This window comes from Myotis myotis, unplaced genomic scaffold (genome assembly GCF_014108235.1).
Source record: "Myotis myotis isolate mMyoMyo1 unplaced genomic scaffold, mMyoMyo1.p scaffold_m19_p_1, whole genome shotgun sequence".
NCBI classification, from domain to species: Eukaryota; Metazoa; Chordata; class Mammalia; order Chiroptera; family Vespertilionidae; genus Myotis; species Myotis myotis.
In genome coordinates, this window is record NW_023416313.1 from 136,590,502 (window position 1) to 136,599,340 (window position 8,839).

General features: G+C 41.0%; 1 protein-coding gene across 2 annotated transcripts in view; it reads right to left on the minus strand.

Annotated features, from left to right (window-relative positions):
- PSMA6 (proteasome 20S subunit alpha 6) overlaps window positions 1-6,806 on the minus strand; it is a 31,610-nt gene extending 24,804 nt beyond the window's left edge. Inside the window, exon 1 of one of the 2 annotated variants that reach the window (XM_036353132.1) lies at window positions 6,601-6,806. In XM_036353132.1, the coding sequence (XP_036209025.1) occupies window positions 6,601-6,676 (76 nt within the window). In that variant the 5' untranslated portion in view covers window positions 6,677-6,806. The remainder of the gene's footprint in view (window positions 1-6,600) is intronic. The other variant, XM_036353133.1, reaches the window with a different exon arrangement.
- Window positions 6,807-8,839: the final 2,033 nt, after the last annotated feature.

The following is an 8,839-nucleotide window of genomic DNA, read 5'->3' on the forward strand; positions in this document are numbered from 1 at the left end:
TGGAAATTTGTTACAACAGCCAGAGGAAACCAATATAAATCTCTAGCTAGAATAATCAAGGAAGTGAGAACACAAATCATCAGTATCAGGACTAAAGGAGGGATTATCACTATAGATATTACAGAGGTAAGGAACAATCACTTCAATACAGATGATTCTTATATCTAGGTCACTATCCTTAATATTGCCTAACTGTCTATTGTTTGCTTTTATTACCCAATTGTTCAGAACACAATTTTGGCCTAAAAAACATTCCATCTATGGCCACAGAGAGCTATTAGTTTGTCATACTTACCAACTCTCTTCTTACATTACCCTTTATGTTTATAGATCCTGATTCTTCCCACACTCATGTCTTTGTTTCTTTATGCCTAGCCTGGATTGCCTTCTCACTCTTATGTCCACCTAGCCAAAGCTTGCCCTTCCCCTTTAAGCCCCTGCCATTTCCCATGAACACTTTCTCTGGATTCCGATAGAATTTCCTATTTCACCACTAAGTTTAGCATTTGAAAATGTGTATTTCTACCTTCCACATCCAGACTGGAGGGTCAAAGAAAGCAGGAACCAAGAAACTTTAAAATTAAATTTGCAACCAGAAGATACTAAGCAAAAGCCAACTTACTGAAGTTGGCTTGGAATGCATGGTTTTCTAGAATGATTCAAATTAACTAAAAGTCAGATAAAATAAAATTAGGATTTAGTTTTTCTTAGGGGAAAAAAATCTGTTAACACCTGCCCCTCATTCGCACATAGCAAAATCATCTAGGGCTGGCACATATTTTGCAGTTTTCAAATTCCCACCAATCCTTGTCATATCTCACCTAGCATGTTGCACTCATTTGTATTATTTATCTGGTCTGCTTACATACAAAATATAAAAGCCACAAAAGATAAAGCAACCCTCCACCACAGAATAAAATCTTGTCCCACAAAAAAAAAATTATTTAAAAAATGTTCAGTAGAGAATGCACTTGTGAATTTGCCAGAATTCATTAAAGTGGTCTTCTTCCTCCCTCCCTCTCTATATAGGCTAGTGCTAACCAAAATAATCTTCTGTGATGACAATGTTCTATATTTGCATTGTCCAATATAATAGCCATTAGCTACATATGGCTACTGAGTACCTGAAATGTGGCTAATGCAACTGAGGAACTGATTTTTGAAGTTCTTAAAGAATATCACTCCTACTTCTCTGAACTTCCCTTCACATCTTTCACTGCTTCCACCTCTTCAGCCAGCTCCTTAAATTGTTATTTCCCAGAATTCTGTCATTTCTCCCTATACCTGGGTGATTTTATCTTATCACTATTGTCATTTTTACCTCTGAACCTATACTTGCAAATCTCATGCCTATTTCACCCACAGGCATGTAAGACAATAAACTCCTCTCTCTGCAAATCTGCTACTTTTCTTATAGTCCTTATCTCAATGGTATTACTAACCACTCAGTTTTCCAAGCTACAAACCTGGGTACCATCCTTGATTCTTCACCCATTCTCTCTCAGATGTCCACTTTTATATCTACTCAGAGTCTCCTCTTTATCCTTTCTTTCTCAATACCTCATTAAGATTTATATGGTTTAGTTAACAAGTTTCTGATCTTCCTGCCATCAGCCCCTTTCTACGGTAATTCTAATTCTAAACTCAACCCTCCTGCATTCTGACTTAATAATCCTTAATAATGACTTTTGCTATCTATGTCCAAAACCCATGGGACAAAGACTAAACCCTAGCATGGCACCCAAATCTCTCTAAAATTTTGCTACAATCTATTTTTCCAGTTATCACTGTCTATGCTCCAGTCACACTGACCTATGCACTGGTCCCCCAAAAGCTCCTTATCTAATCTCCATCTAAATCAATTCATCTTCTCCGAGGAACCTTTCCTGGCTCTCCCTGGAAGTGTCACTTCCTTCAGTGCCTTACTTTATACTGTTATTTTAGTACTCACCATGTTATAAATTCCAATAAAATTTTGTACACTTGAATCCCCATTATGCTACTAACATAAAATATGTATTTTGTAATAATTTCCAGAAAAATAGAAAATGCCAGGTAAAGGACCTAGAGATAACTTAATAACCAAAGAATATCTTCTCAAGAAACAAATAATACTGCCCCCCACCCCCTTGCCCATAGCAGAGGTGAGAAGGAAGGCTACTTAAGAAAAAAACAGAATGGTTTATGGGCAGCATTGAAAAGGCGTAATTATTTTTTAAGGCCAGAATTCAAATGCTGGAAATAGTAATTATACACTTTATTTACATCATTAAAGATTTTATTTTATTTGGACAAAATTTCAGAAACTTGCAAAACTAGCAAACACTTTTACGGTAATCTTAGTAATCTGTTCTTGAATGCCCAAGACTATACAAGAAAATGATAACTAATAGCCCATTTCCCATTTAAAAAAATATATTTTATTGATTTTAGAGAGGAGTGGGATAGAAACATCCAACGGCTGCCTCCTGCATGCCCCCTACAGGGGGTTGAACCAGCAAGCTGGACATATGCCCTGACCATGAATGGAACCATGACTTGCTGGTTCATGGGCCAACGCTCAACCATTGAGCCACACTGGCTGGGTCCATTTCCCATTTTTTAAATGGGATAAATTATAATGAATTACACTCAACCGTTGAGTCCCCATTTGTTTAGATTGTAACTTAAATAATAGTAAAGTATGTACCTATATGTAAATATTTGGTTGAACCACACGAAACAGTCATCTTATAGGTAAAAAAATGATCAAAACCGACCTAACAGCAAACCATAAAGTTAGAATGCTTCCTTGATCACTAACAAAATGGTTAATGAATTGTTCTGTATAGAGACCTCCTTCCACAGTAATCTCTTACTCTGCTTCCTTCCCTACAAATTTCCCCAACACTTTCCCAACATTTCTGGGACTTATTTTTTGTGTAATACTGGGGGAAAACAGGAACTAGATATAAAAGGCACTCTGACTAAGTGTTCAGGACAAGCACACAATGCTAGACAATGGCTCACAGTAGGATGCTACCAATAGCGGAGATGCACATCCCTTTATGGATGCTCATCAGCATCTACAGGTGATTTTGAAGTTCTGCCAATTATAGGAATGCACCTCAAGATTTTTCTCATAATTTTGTTTAAAGTGTTGTACTGAGTTTTGGGAAACAAATAATACCATCCCCTCCTCTATATAAACACGGGCTGGTGAAAAAATGAATTGAAAGATCCATACATTCTATGAAATTTGGTTATTAAAAGAATTGTTCTGGGGCAAGAGGTAGGTTGATACTCTGCAGGCCATGTCCATGTTCAATTTCAATGCCACATGACTAGAAACTTTCTGTTAAGGTTTTTGGAAGTTGTTCATTCTGTCTTTCTCTAACCTTGTAACTTAAATACGAAGTGTGTTTCAAGTGCCTCCAAACATGACACTTTCAAACAGTGACCTACAAGCAGATGGAGTCACTAAAAATCTTGGCACTGGTGGGAAGGGGAATATGAAGTTTCAAAATATAGCAGTGTTTGATCTCGTTACTTTTTTGTATGTAGTTATAATAGGTATGTATTTATGTATGCATACATATATGCATATGTACACACTGACATTAAACTTCAAATCAGATTCAAGGAAGGCATGAGAAGTCTGGGTTGAGAAACACTATTTTAAAACAAGAGTATTTTTTTTAACAGCAAAAGAGGCAAACAAACAATTAGTGCTTCTGAGTCCATTTATTTGTAAACTCCTGATTCCATTTTTGTCACTTATTTCTTCCTGACAGCATCCTTCCCAGAAACAATTATTGAGCACTTCCTATGTGACAGACACTGATATAAGTACTTTACATCTATTAACTCATTAAATCCTTACAGCCCCATAAGGTAGGTGAAATTATTATCTCTATTTTACATATGAAGAAAGTTCTCAAAGTTGGTGTGGAGCAAGGACTCGAACCCAGGAATCCTGGTTTCAATCTCTTTAGTCTATCTCTACCAGTCCATTTCTTTCCTGTCCTTTATCACTGTGCTCCTTAGAAGCATCCAGGCAGTGCTCACATCCACCTGGCAGCAAATTCAAGTGACTGCTCCTCTCCTCTCCTCTCTTGCCAGACCTATGCAGCAAAAGATCAGCAAACAGAAGGGGGCTTTGAAAACAGCCAGGCTTATTTGCTCCACCTGGGCCTTAGTGGCCCAATGATAACTTGGGGAATTCCTAAAATTAGATTTCAAAGGTAGGTGCTCTGTATATAGCTCTACAGAATTTCTACACACACACGCACGGGCACGCGCATGCACACACCTTGAATACATATGTCAAGAGAAAATTTTCCATAGTTACATAGGGTACAAATGACAATCAAAAATCTTTCTTGCACCAGCTGGTTTAGCTCAGTGGATAGAGCATTGGCCTGCAGACTGAAGGGTGCAGGGTTGGATTCTTGTCAAGGGCACATGCCTGGGTTGTGGACTCGATCCCCACTACAGGGCGTGTAGGAGGCAGCAGATCAATGATTCTCTCTCATCATTGTTGTTTCCTCTCTCCCCCTCTCCCTTCCTCTCTGAAGTCAATTAAAAAAAAAATCTTTCTCCCTGCCCCGGCCAGTGTGGCTCAGATGGTTAGAGTGTCGTCCGTACACCAAAAGGTGGCAGGTTCAATTCCGTCAAAGTGTGTGCAGAAGGCAACCAATTGATGTTTCTCTCTCACATTGATATTCCTCTCTCTAAAATCAATTTTTAAAAAAATTTTTCTTCCTACTCCCTGGAAGCAAACACTGTCAACAGTTTGTTTATAATTATGGTTCATAGGCCGATGCCCAACCACTGGGCCATGTCATACTCACTTTTCCATTAATCTTTCCTTCCCTTGTCATTTTCCCACTTTTGTTATATTATTTTCCCACTACCAATGTTAAAGTTTGCATTCTAAAATTTCTATATACTTTATCTTAGGCAGGTTCTAAAGTTTATACACTAATAAACATCATTTATGATATTAAGATAATGTACATTTATTTCACTAGAGAACTAAGCATGCATGGACTATAAAAAAGGATATATTCCAGGTCTACAGAGCAACTAATCTAATACACCAAAAGAGAAAAACAGGCATCTAATAATCCTTACTGAGCACTTAATACTGTACAATTACTCTACATACATCACCTTATTTAATCCTCAAAACAACCACAAGGAATTATCAGCCCAATTTTGCAAAGAGAAACTAGACTAAAGTTGTATCATTTGGATGGCTAGTATGGAGCAGAGCAGGTATCTGAACCCAGGTTACGGCTCCAGGGCCTGAGCTCTTCACCACAATACTGCTTGCTCATACTAACTATTCTTTCACTTTCCTTTTCCTGGCGATGTCTAATTAGTGCCCTGAACAGCAATGGGAGCGTGTTATTTTACAAGGCAGAGTTTAAAATCATTCTACTAGATATTATTGATCATATTTCTGTCTAGATATTGGTCATTACTGATCAAAATATTGATCATATTTTTCAATTGTGGATGAGTTAAAAGGGTTACTGAATTACCCAATATGATGATGTTTTCTTGCTACATTATATTATGTAGCCATATAGTGGACTGGTTTCATTCCAAATTAACTTTATTTCTAAAATGTACAGATGAAGAGAACCTCATTTATAGGCCAAGCCAACTCTTTCCTTATGCTTTCCAAACACAGGTTGTATTACTGTCCTTGCCAAGGCACTGAGGTGCTAAACTCACTCAAAAATAAAACCATTCTGGGCCACGTGTAAATCAGGATCTCTTGATATTAAATTCTCTATGTCAAGAGATTAAGGATCCGAATTAGAATCATAACCTAAACGCTGACACCATTTAGAGCCAATAAAATACACTGTAATACTGAACAACTGATAACGAGTATAGTGTTCATTCCCACTAGAGTTGTTACAATTCAGAGCCAGCTTGTAAACTACAGCAGTCAAACAGATGCGGCTTAAAAGGGGATGTTTCACCAGCAGCTCTACAACTGACAATCATTCTTTCTACCTACCAGCTTTCCAAAGATGTCCTGAACTCTGCAAATACCAGTAAGTTGGTATTTTTTCCTTGTCTCCGTTTGTTTACGTTATCTGGCACTCCCTTTAAGTTCAATATAAGAGAGGCTGTGGCATCTTTGTATCCCTTAAGACTAGCAGGATCTGGCACATAGGAGGCCCTGAAAGCCTGTGTGGAAACATCTACCTCAGGACAAGGAAGTGCATGCTGCAGACAAAGGAAAACGGAGCGGGAACGTTTTAATTGGGAGAAGTACAGACATCGAGTCCACCCAGGGCTAGGCCAAAGTGTAACAAGTTCCTAGGCCTCCGGAAGTCGGGAGGCAGACGTTTGGGTCCTGCCTTCCTTACTCTTCACTGTGTCCAGGCAGTGCGGCCGCTCGCCCTCCACAGCAAGAGGCCTTCGGCCTTCGGGCCGCGGACCCCTGCCCAGTCTGGGGTGAGACCACCACGGGACGTCCACCCAGCCTAGGCCCTTCTCCCGTCCCAACTCCGGCCATGCTTCAGCCCCGGACTAAACTCCGGGCCGCGCCATGACAGAGCATTTCGAGTGGCTCAAAGGCGGACCTGGTTCACTCACCTACTTGGTAGAGCCGGCCCTCGGGTGAAAAAATGGTAATGTGGCGGTCAAAGCCTGCGCTGGAACCGCGGGACATGTTGATGCGGCCACTACTTCAAGAACGGTCTCTGGGCCCGGTAGCTCCCTAACCAGGCGTACAAGCCCCTCCGGAAGTCGCAGCGACTGCTTCCGGTGCATCGGCCGGATTCATCCGCTCTTGCGCGCCGAACTCACGACTCCAGCGTCGGTTCGCGCGCGGGGGGAGCTCCGAGCCCCGCCCCTGGTGGGGGTGGGGAAAGGGACGTCGGGGCTCGGCGTGCGCTTGCGTCGGGGTCGGGTCTGCGCAGGCTCAGGATGCCCGGTGAAACGCGGTGGTTGTGGTTTAGAGCTGTCATCTGGAAAATGAATTGACTGTAACAAGAACGAAAAAACTTTCTGGGGTCCAGGGTAGTGATTTGCCATTCACTGTGACCTAAATGAATCGTGTATTCCACAATCTCGCGTTATTTTTGGGCCCTGTATAACCAGCCTGCGTCTAGATTGCTGGCGTCATTTCTAACCTATTCTTTAAATAAAAAAATATATGTTGATTTCAGAGAGGAAGCGAGAGAGAAAAAAAAAACAACCATCAATGATGAGAAGGAATCATTAATCGGCTGCCTCCTGCACGCCCCACACTGGGACTCGAACCCACAACCCTTTCTAACCTATTCTTTACCCACCCACTTTCCTTCATGCTGTGGGGAGAAATGGATTGCAGCCGTTAATTTTAGTTACAGAAGAGAGCGGGTTCTGGTAGCCACTGGCAATAGAAAAAGTTTCTTCTGGCCGAAACCGGTTTGGCTCAGTGGATAGAGCGTCGGCCTGCGGACTGAAAGGTCCCAGGTTCGATTCCGGTCAAGGGCATGTACCTTGGTTGCGGGCAAGAAAAAGTTTCTTCTGAATACAAAATGAAAAATATGATGTTAGGCTTGTGCGCCCCTCCCCCCTAGTTTGTGCACCAGGAAGGCCAGATATACCAAGGTTTCTGGCACTTTAATGCCTGCCCTAAGTACATTCTTTTTTTTTTTTTTTAAATATATTTTATTGATTTTTTACAGAGAGGAAGGGAGAGAGATAGAGAGTTGGAAACATCGATGAGAGAGAAACATCGATCAGCTGCCTCCTGCACATCTCCCACTGGGGATGTGCCCGCAACCAAGGTACATGCCCTTGACCGGAACCGAATCTGGGAACTTTCAGTCCGCAGGCCGACGCTCTATCCACTGAGCCAAACCGGTTTCGGCCTAAGTACATTCTTAAGGGTGTATTCTTACCTCTTTAATGTATTTCCTCTTAAATTCACTTTCCATTTAAATGAAAAATTTGTAAGAACTTCTTAAGCAGTTTCTTGAGGAACCTCCAGTTTCTCAAGAGTGTTTTTTTTAAATAAATAAATAAACCTCTATTTTATTAACCTGAAAAAAAAAATTCAAAACTGAAACATGATTGAGAAAATACTTAAGTGCAAACAGCATCTCTGGCACACAGGGTACTTTCCAGCTCTGCCTAATTCCCAAGTGTCCTGATAAAAGTCCCTTGCTTTGGTTCAGGTCTCTTCACTCAGGACCAACCCCTCCTGACCTTTTTTTTTTTTTTTTTTTTAATATATTTCAGAGAGGAAGGGAGAGGAGAGAGAGAGAGAGAGAGAGAGAGAGAGAGAGAGAGAGAGAGAGAGAGAGAGAAACATCAATGATGAGAGAGAATCATTGATCAACTGCCTCCTGCATGCCCTTTACTGGGGACTGAGCCCGCAACCCAAGCCTATGCCCTTAACTGGAATTGAACCCGGGACCCTTCAGTTGCAGGCTGACACTCTATCCACTGAGCCAAACTGGCTAGGGCTCCTCCTGACCTTTTGAGTATTTTTTCCCTCAGACTCTGAGTGAGCTTCGTGTACTGTAATTCCTATAGTTTTCCTGTTGGTACATGGGAGGACGCTCAACCAACTGAGTCACACTGGCTAGGGAAGTTTGGGGATATTTTAAACTACACACACTGCAGGCTGTAAGAATTATTTCTCACATTAAACAAATCCTGATTCCTTCTTGAAGTTGTATTTAAGCTGGGCCCTGAAAGACACATAGGATTTTTGGATGCTACATACACTTTTTAAAAAATATATATTTTATTGATTTCTTACAGAGAGGAAGGGAAGGGATAGAGAGAAACATCGATGAGAGAGAAATATTGATCAGCTGCCTCCTGCACACTCCTACTG